General features: G+C 42.9%; 1 protein-coding gene and 1 long non-coding RNA gene across 6 annotated transcripts in view; one reads left to right on the forward strand and one right to left on the reverse strand.

The window, feature by feature from the left end:
* Positions 1 to 1,085: 1,085 nt before the first annotated feature.
* Positions 1,086 to 18,275, reverse strand: part of MEIS1 (Meis homeobox 1) — a 108,097-nt gene continuing 90,907 nt past the window's right edge. For 4 of the 5 annotated variants that reach the window (XM_077175974.1, XM_077175975.1, XM_077175976.1 and 1 more), the window contains 4 exons: positions 6,798 to 6,856; positions 5,493 to 5,582; positions 5,130 to 5,225; positions 2,516 to 2,655 (listed from right to left, as the gene is read on the reverse strand). In XM_077175974.1, coding sequence (XP_077032089.1) covers positions 5,167 to 5,225; positions 5,493 to 5,582; positions 6,798 to 6,856 — 208 coding nt within the window. In that variant the 3' untranslated portion in view covers positions 2,516 to 2,655; positions 5,130 to 5,166. Of the gene's footprint in view, positions 2,656 to 5,129; positions 5,226 to 5,492; positions 5,583 to 6,797; positions 6,857 to 18,275 lie in introns of all 5 variants that reach the window. The other variant, XM_054629744.2, reaches the window with a different exon arrangement.
* On the forward strand, positions 2,649 to 6,809 carry LOC143693617 (uncharacterized). Its single transcript, XR_013181509.1, has 3 exons — positions 2,649 to 3,034; positions 5,223 to 5,370; positions 6,441 to 6,809. It is a non-coding gene; the product is annotated as an uncharacterized LOC143693617 (long non-coding RNA).

An 18,275-nucleotide genomic window follows, 5' to 3' on the forward strand; every position in this document is an offset into this window, starting at 1 on the left:
CAAAAGCAAAAAAGCGAGCCCCGTTCATCCACGTTTTGGCAGAAAAATGTCATTACTGCGGCCTCACAAAGAAGGAGCCGGGATGTTCAGCCTCCTTGGCGGTACAGCGGCCCTTTAAAAAAACGGGGGAAAAAGAGGAGGCAAAAAAAAAAAAAAAAAAATTAAAAAATTCAGAGTTAAAAAAAAAAAAATTGTGGGAGGAAGTCCCAGCCGGGGAGGAGAGGTCCCCCTTTGGTGGCCTGATTCATTCAGAAAGGTCTGCACTGCCTGCCTGCAGCTCTGCCTGCACCCCTGCCTCCGCCCAGCCCAGGGGTACCCCAGGGGACGCGCAGAGCAGGGGCCCCCCGGGAGTCTGCCCTGCAACCCGGGACCCCTCCCGCGGGGGGTGCCGCCCGGCTTGGGAGAGGCTGGCTGGCTGGGGGTTGCACTATTTTGCCTTAATTAAGATATTTGTGTCATTTTCCTAGCCCGGGGAATCTCTATTTTTTCTTCTGTAGCTGTGACTTGACTTAAAGCAAACGAGGTCTCGCAGCCTGCACAGGCCGGCTGGAGCTCTCCCAGTCACACTGGCTGTGGTGCAGAAAGCACAAATACGAGAGGAAATTGGTTAATGAGGGTCTGCACTGGCCTTGCTCGCAGAAGTCCAGCAGCACCTCATCCCCTTACAGATATGCATTACCCAGGTAATGTTTGCCAAGTTTTATTTTCCTCCTTCCTCAGTATGCTCAATTCCAGTAAGAAACTCAATAATTTGAACTGTGCATTAGACTATAATTTGGGAGGGAGAGGGGGTTAACACTATTTACAAGTTTCTGTCCAATAATGCCCTACGATATTACATTTATTAAAAGGCAACAGTTCCCATCCTGACAATTTACAGTGCAAGTTCCAAGAAAGTTTCTTTATGCAGCGTAGCATTAGTTTTACATTCTTTAAATATGACGCTGATATTTAAATAGCAAATGATAGGTAACATCTCCAGAGCCAGCTGAATTTTGTAGATGCTCGGCTCTCAGCCTGGGATAGAATGGCTACAAATACTGCATGGGGACAGGAAACAAATTTTGCAAGCAGTGGAGTCACCATGACAAAAAATAATTTGTTTTTATTTTAGATTCAGATTTCATTACTGCACTCAAACTACTACAACTGGGCTTTGAGTTATTATACAATCCAAACTGTTTCAATCAGAAACTCTAAGACTCAGTGTGCAATGATTATTATTAATAATAATTAGCTCCTTGGTTTCTTGATAGAAAAAGGCTATCAACAAGCATTTGTTTAACCACAACAAAAGTATAATTAGCTTATCCCACTTAGTAAATCTGTATGCATGCCAACTCATACCAAACTGCTACTTTTACAAAAAATTGCAATAATACAGATCATTTTTCCAGTCCTTTTTGCACAAAATTTATTTACAATGTATACATAAATGCTCCATGATGGGACTATGGAAAAAAAAATGCACACATGACCGATGTCTTGCCCAGAAAGAAAGTCAACATATTAAAAATAAATCTTCAGTCCATGTTTTGAGCTGCATAAAACAGGAAGTGATGTACAAGGTGGTGGTTGCTGCATGGGGACAAGGATGCTCTGATGTGACAATTAGGCTTCAAATACACTGCCTTTCCGTTTCCATGCTTCCTCCTACCAGTCTCCTTAAGACACTGCCTGCAACAGCTGATTAATCATTGTTGATGACTTCAGTTTTTCCCATCCTTCCCGATTTACATCTGTTCAGGCCAATTCAAATATGGTGAGTAAATGAATTAGACATGCAAATTCATGCCCCAGGCTAGAAAGAGAGAGAGGGAGAGAGATGGGGAGAAAGGCAGAGAAAGGGAAGAAAGACGGACAGAGGAGGAGGGTGGGGGGGGGGGGGGGGAAGAAAGAGTGCGCATGGCTGAAATCCTAGGATAGAAGAAAGATTCTTCTGCCTGACATAGTTATTTTAATGCTCTAAAAATCCTGCAAATAAGCCCTTTCTGTCATTTGCAGGATAAGTGTAAGGCTTCTTTTTTAATGTAAGGAGGCTTCTGGAGGAAGTGAAGAGCTATGGAAACAACACACATAGTGTGGAAAAATTTCACATTTTTTTTAAAAAATCTATAAGAAACAACGTAATATGGATAACAGTATAATAGCATTTTACAATATTTCACTCTTTGTTTTCTTAATGTCTTATATAGGTATTCAGCATGTCCCCAAAAGTTGACTTCAGTTGGTGTTTTCCTGCTTTTCAGGGTCCCTGTGAAGAATTGGAACGTCCCTTGGTCCAAAGTTGACGCCAAGAACTCCATAGTCATTGCAGAAAGACAATGTTTGAAATCTACCATTGCTGCAGACAACGTGTATTTCCCTTAAGCTACTGAGCATGAATGTCCATCACTTGTCCGCTCACTGCTGGCTCGCCGGTATGAAGCATTGTGGGGCTTGATGCTGACATGGGCATTCCAGGGTGGGGTGGTCCTCCATGCATCATCATCGCTGGGTGGTGAGGGTGTCCAGGAATGTAGGTATGCATGGGGGGGCCATGACGCAGCTGAGCAGGATGGGGGGGCATCTGGGGCGGCGTATAGCTTGGCTGTCCCATATTCATACCCATTGGACTACCCCGAGACACATAATCCCCTGGCATACTTTGCAGCCCTGCAAAGGGAGAGAAAGAGGTGGCGGTGAATGGTGGGGACTGGCTGTGGCACTGGGCTGCGAAGCTGCTCCGCTGGGGCACAGAGAGGCCGGGCTCCAGCCCGAGGCGGGGCGCGGAGTCATGGGCGTGTGAGTGCCGCTGCCTCTGTGGAGCTGGGAGTCTGTGTATGGGCTCACAATGATGGCAACAGGAATGGCCCCCAAGTCACAAAGAACCCCCAAGAACATCCCCTCCCTTCCAAATACAGAGTTTATGGAGACAAAACAGCTTTCTGCTTTTATGGTTAGGAATGTATGTAATGGAGATGTTCCTGATCTGGAAGCATGCCAGAAGCAGCGCCAGCCTGAAGATGGCTAATGCCACATGGAGGGCTCTCAGGTGGGCTCCATTCCCCATGGCCTTACTCCAGCCACCTGCCTTCACCTCCCCACTTGTAAAAGCACGCTGGGAATACAAGGCAGAGAATCTGCAGCAGCTAATGAGGGACTTGGAGAAGCGATGGGTTAAATAGGTGTCAAGGTTTATCAACAGCTATTTATTTAGCTCTTGAGCCTGATCTCTTGGAATCTGTCCCAAATATTTGTGCCATTCAAAGAGATGCAATCCAGCAAGGACATACATCACTGAACAAAGGCCTCATATGAAGCCGAAATTGATAGGATTACTAAGTATGATTGCTAAATCAAACTTGTATTTTCAGACACATTAAAAATATATACATAATCAATAACAGTTATCAATTATTTCTTTACCCCCCTGATTACCTCTGGCTGCAAAAAAATCAGACTCCCAACTCAGTCAAACCTTTCAGTGGGTTTGGGAGAACAATAAGAAAAAAATTGGACCTAAAACAATAAAACCTCCTGCTTTCTGTGGGCCTCTGCCTTCTGCTTGGATTGCTGTAGCTGATGGGAACTGACAGGTGTATTGTTTCGGAGAGCTATAAGCTCCATAATCATCAAGGGTGAAAGGCATACGCTATTGCTAAGTAGGTTCAATTGGCTTTAGTTCTAAGTAAGAGCGCGCTGTGAATGCGCCGAACACCTTGGAATCAGGTCTCAAGGCTCTAGCAATGAATAGCTGCTTAATCTAGCCTAAAGGAACAGTTTTGAACTAATGAAAATTGCTTATAAAATATACTGTACTCACAGCTCTTTAATCAAAAAAGATGATAATATTTTTTGTAATAACCTATTAATTTAATTGGTCACGAAGCATAAAATACATCATTTAAATTTAATTGACCCAGAAACTAAGAAACAATATTTAAATTAACTAAGCTAGAAATTTTCATGATGAGGTAATAAGGCTATTGCATTCCCAAGCTCAGAGGAATGTTTTCACAGCTAATTGTTAAAACTTAGTTTTGACTTGGGCTCAGAGAAGACTACTATGAAATACACTTGCCCTGGGTAACTTCAAACCCTATGTTAATACAGGCTGGGGGCACAACAAAGATGCTGAAATAACTCTTTTAACTCCAGAAAAAAAGCAAGAAAACAGAATAAGGCACCATTTAAACATGGTACCAAGTGTCTTGGTGTTTCAAACCACTTAACTATTAAGAAAAAAACAAAACAAAACCCAAAAATTTATATAATGTATTTTTCCCTCGGAAAAGACAAGAGGAAAAAAAAAAAACTGGGACAGTTTTTCTAGGCTTCCTTTGCGAGGTCTGCCACTGAAGATTGCATTAATGATCTCTATTTTTGTATACTGAATAAGTCAAATCCATTTGTCACACTGCAAGTGATGGCATACTTAATTTGGATATAGTCAATTAGCCTGGGCTAAGCTCCATAGCCTGCTGCGCACACCTCTATTTTGTATTCTCTCTTTTTCCTTTGCCACACGTAATCCCATTATGACGGACAGACAAAGAGAAATAAACTTGAAAAAAAAGAAGAAAAAATCAAAGTTTCATCCATTGCTTTCCAAAATGCAACTAAGTGAAGCTGATGGGTTTTGCTTGGTTTTTTTTTTCCCTACCCCATGAGAAGTCTCTGTTTGGCTTTTTTGGTGTCTTGCAGGTTAGCGGGAGAAATGTAACTCATGCATCAACTGCGGTTAGACAGATTTATGACACTTTGGGGACATGCTCTTTCCTCTCCCTGTGCTGCTGCAGACCGCTTACATTTTGCAAATCAGTCTGTTGCCAAGACGACGGGCTCCCCCACCTCCCTGGCTGCTCCTTGTTTTGTCATGTGCTCGGGGATGGATAATAGCATCAATGTATGGCGGCGTCGATGTACGGCAGCATCGATGTACGGCGCGCGCGCGCGCGGGGGGTTTGGGAGCTTGGAAAGCTTGAGCTGAACCAGAGGGAGAGAAAACCCAAAGGAGCCCAGGCGTAGGATGGATGGATGGAAAGGAAGGAACAAGCATGAGGCTATGGGCAGGGAGAACATAGGGAAATGCAAGAAGACAAATATCCCTCGGACAAAGTGAGAACAAAGACCTCGTTTGTACTTACTTCCCCCTGGCTTTGCCATTGGTTACCTAGGTGAAGGTTACATGTAGTGCCACTGCCCCTCCATGCCCATATTCATGCCCATTCCACTCATAGGTCCTAGAGGGAGATAAAAATCCAAGAAGATGCCAGAAAATGAGCAAAGTCAACAGATAGTGCCAAAAGCCCCTTTCCAAAACACAGCACGGCAGAGGGTCCAGGACCGCTCGAGCAAGGAGACGCCTGGTTTCCAGTGGTGTGGAAGGTAGGCAGAAGACAGGTGAGGCAAGCAGGCAGCGGGGACAGCGGCAGAGGGTGGAGGTGTGTTTACCTGTGGTGGTGTGACCAAGGCCACCCATGAGTGGGCAATGCTGCCCAGGGGCTTACCTGGCGCTCGGATGCCCATGTGCTGCTGGCCGTCCATCACAAAACCTCCCATTGGCTGCCCATCGGGGTTATAGGGTGTTCCTTGACTTACTGCAAAGGTGCAGAACATTTATTTTTAGCAACAGCCAATATGGTCACCTCTTCTCATGGCATCAGGACACAATCCCCCCACCCATGGGCTATTGATGCCAGCTCTAAAAAGAGGGGAAAACATCTACTGTGCGAATTTAGCTGTTGGACTAACAGGCATACTTGGTTATGGCCTGATTTTCTTCTGTAAGTTTGGAAACGAAGTTAGCAAACTGAAATCTTGAGACACGAGGAGCCCTGGCTCCAGCTGCTGCCGCTGCTGACGTCAATGCAAAAACCTGTATAGGAGCAGGATTTTATGGCTGGAATAGTCACACTGAAATCTCAGTGTGTTAAATTACACCCTTGTGCCTTCAAAGGGCAGGACCTGAACAGGTCCATGCAAGATATTTACGTCTAATGACAAATAATCAAATGTACTTGAAAAGGAAGTGTGGCCCAAAGGCATCTTGGACAATGGATTTGGAGAATTTGGCAGGGAGACTCAGAAAACAAAACCAACTGGGAGTAATGGGCTATGATAATCCTTGATGGTAAACACCCGCAGAGAGCCACAAAACAAGACCCAGATAGAGCCAACGTGTGGAAATGTTGAGTCTTTTAAAAAAATAGAAATAAATACCCCCAAAGTAAACAGCAAGTGCTCAGCAATCCCAAAAGAAGAGCCAAAAGACAAAACAACCCTATACAAGTACCACTACCCACTACCTGAACTGGAGGTTTTCACTGTACATTAAAAGCTAGCTTCAGAAGTAAGCTGGCTTGGGTTATTAAAGCACATAAAGCTCTACCTCATTGAACGTCTTTGAACTTTACTGAGTCCCACAAGTGATTCTGACCCCTTTGCCCTTTTGACAGGTAATAAAGTTTACAGCAATTCCACACCAAGCCATGCATCAGGGAGTGGTCACAGGAGCAGAAAGAGCTGGGAAGGAAAACTCCAAACAATGACTAAAAAAATACAAGAATAATTTGGATCGTGTTCAGAAAGTCTGGTCACGGAACAGAACATTTTACTTTCCCTTTTTGAATTTTCAATGTCTTTTTTTTTCCAAAATTATTAGTCATAATGAAATAAAGTTGCTTGCGTATTAATTGTCAGTCATTCCCAGCATTCATTGCTCACTTATTCACCAGGTACTGCACCTCCTGGTGAATGGCTAGAGGATGGTTTTCGCCTGTGTGGCTTGAATACAGTTACTGCTGGGGACTTGCCTGCTCGATTGGACTGGTCTATCATGGGCTGAACTATTCTTCTTCTAGCATTAATAAACCTGCAAGAAAAAAGAGGAAAGCAAATGGTTAGGGAAGGGATGTCTTCCACCCATCCCCAAGCCCTCTCGCCTTACTGTGGTGCTCTCCATCAGGCTGCATGGGGATGCAAATACTGCTAAACCTCTAACCCGGATGACCTTTGAGAGCACAACCTTGGGGTTTCCAAGCTGATTTATGTTTGCCTGCTTTTTACCACAATTGGACACTTCCATTTCATCTTTTCATGGGGGAATTAGCTGAGTTTTCAGGAAACAATGCCAGCAACACTCTTCTCAATACAGAATGGGGCACCAAAAAAACAAAAATGTGTGAAGCCGGCGAGATGCTCATGAGGGCATCTGCTACCTCCCCCCTCATTAGTGTCATTTCTGCCTTATGTCCTCTGACTTCTTTTTCCAATTTTTTTCTTTATCAAAACCTGTCCCTACCTCTTGCAAACCTGATTCCCTTTTAATGCCCACTATTAAGATAATGAACTGTGATGGCAGAACCCCATCAAATGAGGGAATGTCTGGACTTTTATCACCACTAAGTCACACTGCTGGGGACTTCAGAGCCAAGCATTCCTCCTAGCCATTTCTTGGTGGGCTTTTTCCCCCCTCCCTCTCTTTATGCAAAGTCTGAGGGGGTCAAGGCGAGGTCATAGCTTTACAGTAATTGAATTTATAATCCTGTTTTCTCCAGCTAGGCCTGACCATTTACAGCAAACATCTTGTTAAACTGTAATTACTGGACTACTGAAAATTCCCCCCCCCCGAACAATGAAAAGAAGATCTTTGGAAATAACAAAAAAGGAGGTGCAGTCATTTTTAAAAATAGCTATCTGCAGCCCACTCTTTGTGTTTTTGTAGCTCTTTGCCTCAGTTAGTCCTGCAATGCTTATTTGGAAATATTCAAAATAATTTGGAGCAAAACAGAAGAAGGGGATAGATCACAAGTACCCTGGTCTCCTCATGGTGCTGAAATCAGGAGGCTGGGAACCTGTCTGAATGAAGACCACTTGAAGAATCTCTCTTGAGGTTTCATTTAGCAGAAAGTTTACTTAAAATCCATTTGGAAAAAATCTACATTGAGACTTAGTCATGGCAAAGCTACATAACCAGACTTTGCGCTCTTTGTGAGAGAGAAAAAGAATAATAAAAATGTATGCCACGATATTTACTAGTAAAGGAAGAAGTGTGAGTGTGGGCTAAATCATAGCACACTTGTAAAATGGAATAGGAAAGTCCACAAAAGGGAATAGTTGATGCTTGTTTTCATTGCCTTTGCTTGGGGTGGCTTAGCAGGAGCTCTCCTACCACAGAGATAAAGCCACCAGGATCTTTCCACGGGAATCAGCTCTGCCCACCCATTTGCCTTCACTAGAGGAGAGAAGAATAGCAAACCACTGCCCCATGCTGTTTCTTTTGCCCTCATCAAAGACCAGCACAGTGACTTCAGACTCCTCCTATCTCCCATTCCCCACTGACACCCATTACCCAAACTCCTGCAAAAATTAATCAAGATGTTGAGTCTTTATCAAACCTGTCTTGATGAAACAGGCTCAAAGGCACCAAACCCAGGAGCCAGTCTGGAAACCTTACACCTGAACTAGGTCATGTTTTGTCAGCAACAGTATTGGATCAATTTTTTCTACACATTTCCAATAAGCACCCCCTCTCGACTCCAGCAAACAGTGTTGCAAATCAGTTTATCATTATCTTGTACAAACCATGAAAATTAGAATCATGTGAGCAGAAGGTTAGACTAATTTTCCTTTCTCATTATAAGCACAGGTGTAGCACAAACAACATGTGAAAAAAGCAATTAAAAAAAACCTGCTTTTTCTCCCCCCATTAGCTGCCTTAGCTCCATGACCAATTAGAAAATTGTTTAATATCTGTAATCTGCATTTGCAGAAAGCAATTTTCACAGTAACTCTTCGAAGTAAAACAACACCACAAAACCCTAGTGCCTCAGCCATTTCTTTTTGTGAGTCTGGCAAGGCTCTTGCTGTGTTTTCTCCATCCTTCTCTAGCCCCACTGCTAGGACCTGGTAGTGTGGCAGGAGAAGAGAGGTAGCTCTGAGAGTGACTGGTCACTGAAATAAGTTTTAGCCCAAATAAATGCTGAGCAACATTAGGCACGTACAACCTCAACTTCTTCCTTCTCCTCCAAACTACAAGCACTTTTAAGATGGAGGGGTGCCTCAAAATAATAAACTGTACTATATATATAGTATTGTTCATATACTAATATCCTAGAATAAACGATATATCTAGAGCTTACCAATAATTATCCACAAGATGTGCCTATGGTAAAATATAATCTCACCTGTTTGCCCCATGCTATGGTTTGGGATATCTGCTTTAAGAACATTTTACACACAGGTACTTAACAGTTACCTTCTTCCTATGCATTTGTGTAAGTATTTTCTATAAGTAGCAATTCTGCCAAACAGCTCAGTGTTTGGATGTCTTTGGGGGGAATTCAGACACAAGAACATTTTCCTTCTGGGCAAAGTAATAAAATGACATTCTTGCTCCTCCCACTAGAAGTCAAACGGAGGTCAGCTCCCCATCCTTGTATCTGTTTAAATAAACTGGTCCAGCTGTTTGTTTCCAGGATGCCCTTTAACCTTCTGTCCCATCCTCCCTCCCTTTGTAACACAACGCTTTACTTTGCATTATAGTAGACTCCAAACCACTGAGCATTTAAAAAAAAAGAAAAAAAAATAGAAGAAAGTATTCACTTTCAAGTTTCTTCCTGCATCCCAAACCTAGAATTTGTAAGAACTTATCAGATTAAAACAATTAACGTAGCTTGCCTTGAGAGAGCACAATACAGGCTGTGATGTTTATAAATCACATTTGAGAACTTCTTGCAAGCAAAACTGCAAATTAGCTGCTGCTGTAGAAATATACGGGCATGTGGTTAATTTCTTCATGCTCTCAGTTTTTTTCTTTGAGAGAACAGCCAGGATCTTTTGATCACTCTTTGAATTTCCAAAGTGCCAGGCTGATTTGAACATCAGCAAAAACAATGGAACAGAAAAGCTAACAGGAATAATCTCCCTTCCCCTTTTGCCAAATGTTCATATTCACCTATCTTAAGAGAAAGAAATTCTAAATCACTCTAATCATTAAAACTTCAGAGAAATCAGGACCTAAAAAAGGTATTTGCATACTAACTACTACTGAGATGGAGTATTACTAAAATACAATTCAGCGTAAAACTTACGAGAGATGTATAGCCTTACTCATGTGAGTAAAGAGCCAATCAGGCTCAAAGGCTTGCATGAAGTATTTTTCCCCACACCAGTGCTCTGTGTCGTGGTATCTTTGCTCTGATGAGGAAGGGGATTTTTTGGTTTGAGTTTTTTGCCTCAAAAGGGTTGGATCAATAGTGGCACAACAACATAATATCCCTCAGTGTACAAGTTGCACTCAGCAAAGCGATGCCTTGGGCTGCCTTTTTTTTTTTCCTTCCTCCTTTTTTTTTTAGAGGATTTTTTCTTTTGTTGTTTTGTTTTGTTTTGTAAAGGGAAGGATCTGGCATGGAGAAAACATTTGAACAGTTGGGCAAACACAGAAGTTTGAAGTATTTCCTAATTTTTTCAAGTTAACTTTTCCTTGTTCTTTTCGGACACATGGGATTGCACTTTCTGCCATGTCCCAAAAAGTAAGAAAAACCCAGCAATTCCACCTGCATAACCCTAAAGGGGATGAAGAAACCCTATTTTCTCCCATTTGCATTTTACTGGGATGTTTTCTCTTAGGCTTCTTGCCTGAGGTCTGTCTGCAGAGGTCACGGGCAGACTCCCTGGTTGGTGCATGGCTGGTCCCACGGGTGAGCTCCAGCCCCAGCCCCGGGGATGCAGCAATCTGCCTCTGCACTCTGACCTTCAGCTTGGCCGCCCTTGCTGCCACGCACAAGTTTTGTTTCTTCTCAGCAAGAAGCTGCATGGCTAGTGATGACAAAAGACTTATTTTAGTTGGAAAATGGCTACAATAATAGCAGCCAGAGAACAAGGATTTTCAGAGGGTCACCAAACCCTCCGAAAGGCAGAGCTCGCTAAGGCTCAGGTTACAGCCCAAGTGACATTTTCCACACAGATCTGTTCTTTCTCCCTTCCCCTTGTGTTTCACTTCTGTTGAGTGAATAAAACAAGACCTTCCTCTGCTGTCACGAATTTCCAAAGTCACCTTTGCTCAAGAATCGACAGAGTGATTGTGGGGACTTCCAATTTGCAGTCTTTGAATGAAATTTTCCAGGACCAGCTGTCTGAAAGGAGATGCTGAGACTTCGCAGTCTATTGAATTTTTCTCCGTCCCCAGCCCTCCAAAATAAGGAGAGTTTCACACCATTACTGACTTCTGCTACTTGGAGTCACAGGCTGCTCCCTCTCAATATTGTCCCAAAGCACTGCATGCCAGAAGTCTGTGTTTCACTGGTAGAGCCAAGAAATTCCTGAAAATCTCTCTGCCTCATTTTCTCCTTGAGCTCCTTCTAGCAAACCAGGCGTAAGAAAAATGAGAAAGCCCACATTACCTACAAACCCCAGTGCTAAAATCTCTCATGCCCCTCTGAAGAAAACCAGTATCCCTCTTGACAACAAACAAATCATCATTTTTATAACAGATGCCAAAGTAAACATAGTACTTTAAACTGGCAAATAATTCACTTGTAAAACCAGTTTCACTTTTTTCTGCATAGTGGGATCCTTCATTTATACAGCAGCAAAACAACATTCTCTATTCAGTGCTTAATTCCTCAACGCTTAACAGGTTTATCTCTAATAAAACCAATTTAAATGGAAAGCATGCTATAAACCAAGATTATTACACTTCAGTAACTGCTTTATTCGTTATTTTAACATATTTTCATTTTTTTCTCTGTGTTTGTTTTCCAGAGATTTTTAAAAGAGTCAGTTAAAGAAAAGAAAAAAACCCCATACCAACACAGAAATTATTTCACCGAATATTTTCAAATGTTTTAAAAACAGCCTTGAAAATAGCAAGCTGCCTCTGTAATTATGAACAGAAAAAATAACTGCAGACTTTCAAATGGTAATCACATCTCCCCATCCCTAAAATGAGAAATAAATGTTAAAAGAGTGCTTACTGCCGTTATTAGAAAGTTCTGATCCTGAAGTCAGTTAGTGAGCTTAATGACCCGTAACTAGCAGTCATTAGCAATGCATGCTCTCTGTACTCCCTTTATTTGTAAAGAAAAAAAAAATCCAAGACACTCAAAAAACTTTGTTCAATTTAAAGTCAAACCTTATGAAATCATGTTTGGCAACTTTTCTTGGTTTCTCCTCCTCCTCCTCACCAAAGACAGTTCAGGACTGCAATACATCATTTACACTAAATGGAGGTAGGGAGGGAAGAGAGTACAAGGGCTGCTCACCGCCCACTCCAGACACATAATATTGGAATATACTCCAAAGACAGAGAGCCCATCCATCAGGAGCATCAGAGAGGTCTCCTGCAAGCTCTCCTCTTCCTCCCTCCCCTGCTGGCACAGCACCAGTGCCAGGGTCTGTATATAGGGCTGAGGGGATTCGCAAGACAATATTGGAGAGTGAATTAAATAAAATACTATGCAAAAACTAGTGATGAAAAACCACTAATTAGCTGACAAATTTGATGTAAAGCACTAATGAAAGCCATGTGTGGTTCTGCAATTTAGTTTTTAAAATAGCTTCTGACTTCAAGCATTACTATGTGACCCCACCAATGGATTCATGTTGTGCATTCAGAAAAGTTGCTCTCAAACAGGAGAGTGCTATCAAATCTCTATCCAAACCATGCCTGCTAATGCAGGGAGCATATCGAGGGCAAAAATAGAAAGCAGAGAGATGAGATCAGGTATGTGCTCCTTGTAAGAGACCTGGCTATGCCCTACATTCTGGCTGGCCCAGCACGCACCAGCTCCACCTTTGGCCACCTCCCCTTCTCCCGAGCCCTTAAGCATGGGAGCTTGGCAACTGTTCCAGTGCCTCACCACCCTCACAGGGAAGAATTTCTCCCTCATTTCTAAAGTAACCCCATTTCTAAAGTAACTTTCGATTTAAAGCCCCCCCCCCCCCCCCCCGTCCTATCAGTACCAGCGCCATGGGACAAAACACAGACATGGTGATTGCCTTGGGGTAGCAGTGACCCTGGGGGTGGCCTGTCCTCTGGACACAGAAGGGATGTTTGCTGGCTTTCTACTGAGGTGGGACACAAGCTCCTGGCCCTGCTTCTCCCTTGGTCCAAAAGCTCCCTTAGCTCCATCTCTCTGCAGAGCTTCTTGAGGAGTCTTTCTAGGAGAGAGCTGGGCAGCAAACAATTACGGTTTGCAAAATTTTGCCCGTTCTCCAGCAGGATGGAGCTGAGGCCTATTTCTATTCATTTGGCTGGTTCTGAATGAAAATTATGGAAGGGACTTGCTGGGGAGGAGTGAAGAGCAATTGTGCCTGGGGAAGAGATTCCTGGAGATATGTCTTCCTGCTCTGCTCATCTCCTGTGCTCTTCTATATCACAGGTGAGCTGCTGTTGGCCTCTCTGGTATGCTCTCCTTCTCCTTCTCCTCCTAAAAAAGCTTAGCCAACATGGAACATTTGCAGTGAAAATCCAGATCCAGTATCCAGGCATCTCCCTGGCAATGTCAGGGAGTCAGAACAGTGTTGCAGGTCTTGGCTGCACTGGGGAGAACTCTCAGCAACCTCATTCCCTGACACCACAATTCCCTCGGGGTGCAAAGCAGATGTAAACTCGCCCTCAGCAGCCAGATGATGTAAGGGGAAATCTTTACATGGCAAAGTGCCAGCAGAGCTGACCTCCTGTCTCTTCCCTGCTCCTAAATCCCAGGGCAGCTGTACTTTGCTGATCTCCATGTGCCATAATTAGCCTTTAAGGAATATGGCAAGGATTCATGTAGTAGAGCGGCACTAAGGCTGCTCTAACTCCTGTCTGGGACAGCACTGGCCCCACAAAGTGGTTGGGTAGACAACATGCTGGCAGACAAAATCCTGACTCCCACAAAAACACTTGTAACAGAGGGTGTGCAGGCTCTCTGAGAGCTCTGAGAGTAGCCAAGGCTGAGATGCACATCTCCCAGCTCGGTGTTTTTGCACACTCCAAGAAGGGTCTGAACATCAACTTCCCATCTGATCCTTCAGGAGAGCTTCTCTGGACTCTGTAACTTGGGTCCTGATCTGGTGCACACCAGCAGTGCAACCCAGCAGCTTTTCTTCAGCAGATTACAGCAAACCAGCAAACCAGGCCCCATTTGATGGCAGGGATTAAGCTGGGAATGGGTGAGAGCTGATAGTAAAATACTGGCTATTTCTTTGAGAACATTCCTCCCTATTTCAGCAGTTTAATGTCCTCTATCTACTAAGCATACCGTCTGTTTTAGTGGAATGTAGAGTTTGTGAGAAGTGCCTGCATGATCTCTGAGCTTTCTCATGCCATACAAGTGTTCTAAACACAGGGGGTCCTCCTTGAGGTCCAAGGTTTTTCCATACATCAGATGGTGAGCTTTGTCCAAACAGCTTTTCCCTGTTCCCTCCCCGTCCACCCCACATACAGCATGGGAGTTGGAAGCTGTGCCTTGTCCTCCAGCCTGAGCAAAAGAAGAGAGGCTGCTCCCACATCTGGCTGCAGGTTTAAACATGTTCCCACTCACTGAAGGGTATGAGAAAGGACCTGTCTATGCTCCTGGATGAATTCCTTCATCCTCCTCATCCCCAAAAGGCAATGAAGGAATATGGAGTAACTCCACACACAGTCACCCCACACCAGCTCCTGCAGCCTGCAGGAAAAGGAGAAGCAAAGCCCAGGGTGGCCAAACCCAAACTCTTGACAAGTGTCTTTGGGAGAAAACACTCTCAGGGCCCCTAAAGAGAAAATATCCGGGACCAGTGTTTTGCACATGAAATAAGCTTTGACATCATTCTGGTCTAAAACCCAAGACACTGGTTTGGGGTGTTGAGGGAAGCTTTATTTCTGTGGTTGTGTCTTCCCCACCACAATCAAGACAACAAATACAGGCACATTGATGTATTTTGTGTGATGTGGGCACCTGAAAAACTGGTTTGAATTCTTTTTTCCTTTTTTTTCTCTCCCAGAAACCACAAAAGATACAGCTCTGAGTCACAGCCAACCTGAAAAACAACCCCATACTTCTGAACAAACTCTCTGTGCCCCAAGACATCCCACTTCAAAACATTGTTTTCTAACCACTACTAATAGCCTACTTTGTAATCTACTTTATCTAAACATAATTTCCCATTAAGTGAAGTGATTCATTTTGCTTCTAATCCTACTACTGACAGCATTATATTCAGGGCAGAAGAAAAGACACCCTCTGAAAACAACACCAACAAAACACACACAGGGAAGTCAGAGGAATGTTGAAGATTAAAAGAATTTGTGAGACAGGGGACAGACAAAGCTTAGGGATCAGCCCCCAGATGGTACAAACCACCTTTATAACCCAGGTGGGAAGTCAGACATCTCTGGAATAAATCTGAATTCCAAAGCAGCTATTGGTATTGAGCTTTATCCTTAGCCAAAAAAGACACAAGGACTACAGTGCCTGGGCAAGGGAAACAAAATAATCCATGAAACTGTTACATGACCTAGATTTCATTGAACAACTGTGAAAGCAATGTTTTTTCAGCATCTCCTGCCATTTCTTTATTTTTGAAAAGTCAAAGAAAAGGCAGAATCCTGGCTGCTGCTAAGGCTGGTGTAGCCAGCCATGCATCACTTACACCAAAATCATTCCAGTGTAGGCAGGGCAAAACACACACCCTCAAAAGCACATCCTCACCCTGCCCCTCTGGCTGTGTCTCATTTTTGATAAGAGAAAATTGATTTAACCAAGAAAAAGGCAACATTTGCCCCATTTTTACTATTTCAGGCTGAGCTTTCAACCAGGCAGTTTGTTTCACACAGGTGCAGCCTGGAGCAAGCATCTGATTTAAGTGCGAGAGGGTCTCTGAGGGCACCTTTCTCCACATGCTGCTGTTTCAGTTTGTGATGGTTAATCACTCTACACCTATCTCAGCAACTGTTGACACAAAATGGGTGGAGATCAGGTCTGTGCAAGCACAAAATACCAGAAAGGCAAACTATATGTAAACACTCTTCAGATAGCTGTCACAAAAATAGACCAAAGCCCGACTTGCAAAGCAATGACAAGCCATTACTCTCCCCTTCTGTCTTTCTTTTTTTTCATATATTGAGGGCATGTAATTTTTTTTAATACATATAACAAGGATATTCCTTGCACTAAAAAGAAACCAAGACCTGCGAACTGCATTTAGAAAGACAGTGCAAAGCACTCCCCTTACTTCCAATGCAGCATTTCCAGAACACAATAGTGTCCTGAATGGGTGCTTTTATAAAGCCAAACTCTTGTTTCGAGATGGTGCACACCTGAATCTCAGTATTTTTAAATAATAAGAAGGAAGCAAAGCATTCTGACCCCTACCCTGATCCTGCAGAGCAAAGCCAGAGCAGGAGAGAAGAGCAAGTAGAAAATGTTTGCACGGGTGCTATTCCACCTTATTTCCCTGGCACCTGACATCACATTTGTTACAGCACATTAATGCACCAACTAAAAAAAAGTTTCTTGAGTATGAGACCACCCCAGAAGAGAGAAAAGAGGTTTTTTCTTGGCTGCATATTAACCTCTTGCTAGTCAGGATTATTGGCAGGTAAACTCTGTTTGTACTGTCTGATGCTCTGCAGTGGGAACCAATGCTACTTCCTCTCAAAAAAGTATCTATGTGACTAAAATAATACCAGCTTTTGAAGTTTATTTTGCTCAGTGCCCCACGTGTCACTAATTAGCTAGTCACCGTTAGCTTGGGCCAAATGATTTCACATTTGCTTTTGAAATAAATGGTGTTTCCTTTGCTGTTTTTTCCCAGTCTGAATCCAGGGGCTGTCAGAGCAATGGTTAGAAACATCTTTCCTTGGTGCTCCTGAATGGGATGACCCTTGTTTTAGAGCAGTTTGGGGGGTGTGGAAACTGACAAGTCTGGACTGAACAAGACACCCAGGTCTCCATCTCTTAGGTCTCCATCTTCTCCTCCACCTGAAGTCTTGGAGGCCAAGGGGAGCATTTCCCCAAGAAAACTCTTTACTCACCTCCTCTGAGCACCTGACCCCTTTGGAAAACACCCATGACAAAACTGTACCACTGCTTCTTAAATTGACTCACCAAACCCAAACCCCACACATTTGAACCACTGTGCTGTACTTTAAAATGGCTTTACTGAACTAAAAAAGGAAATTCCAGCCTAAAATCCAGTGATCCGACAGTACCTGATGGCTTTACATTCACAGCTCTTCCCCCTGTAAGCTATTTGCTCAGATTTTCTAATAATACCTTGACTGCCTGGCAGCTCTCCAGGGCTAAGGCAATATGCAAGCTAAACATTATTTTTTCATCTGATTTCAATATTTTCTTATGAGTAACTATACAGGATTTTACCTAGTGAGTATTCCTGATTGCTGTAATTTAAGAACAGAGAAATAGACTACAGATGTAATATTATTATTACAATTGGCATTCAAGGTGAAAGGCATAACAATTAGCTAAGACTTAGTGAAAACATAAATGCAAAAATCTGCTTGAAAAATCCAGCACATGGTACATTTAGAACAGCTAATTTACCTCACACATTCTGAACTGCTCAAATGATGTAACAATTCACCCAGCAAGATACTTTTACGAACAGTTTTCTTGGTGTTTTGAGGGGGTTTTCTTGGAGGGGGATGATTTTCATTCTGCAAACACCTACCATCTTATTCTCTAGAATATAAAACAATATTTATTTGTCAAACCCAAAATATACACTCTTTCTTATTCCTATTTCTCCTGCTTTTGCATGTATTCCCATTAACAAAACAGTGTTTAAATAACAACTGTACACATATTCTAGAATAACACAGAGGAGAAAAGTAAATTTTCTCCAAAATCTGATGGTTAAGTTCGTATTGCTGAAGTTGAGAGGATAATTTGTGAATGTTTTAACATTTACAAGTAAATAAGTACTTGTATTTACTATATCTGATTACTGAGAAAAGTATTTGTTATGTTCTTACACAGATTGAAATTGCATCTTGACCTTTTCTCATTTAATCTGTTTACTGCAACAAAAGCAGTAATTGATACATCTGAAAATAAGCAGATATTTTATTCTCCAAGGACTAAAAATCCCTGCATGCGATGTGCTTGGCAAACCAAATATCTTCCCTGTTTATTGTAGTCTACAATTTGGTGGGCAACAGGGGTGAAAATCTAACCCTGCATATAGGACCAGCACCTGCTTTTGCTATGCTCCCTCCCTGCTGGCCTCCTCCCCCACTTACACCCTAAAAATAGTGCTTAAGTGGGACTAAAGTGGTGCACTGGTCATGTGCTGGCCTTTTG

This window comes from Agelaius phoeniceus, chromosome 3 (assembly GCF_051311805.1).
Source record: "Agelaius phoeniceus isolate bAgePho1 chromosome 3, bAgePho1.hap1, whole genome shotgun sequence".
In the NCBI taxonomy this organism is placed as follows: domain Eukaryota; kingdom Metazoa; phylum Chordata; class Aves; order Passeriformes; family Icteridae; genus Agelaius; species Agelaius phoeniceus.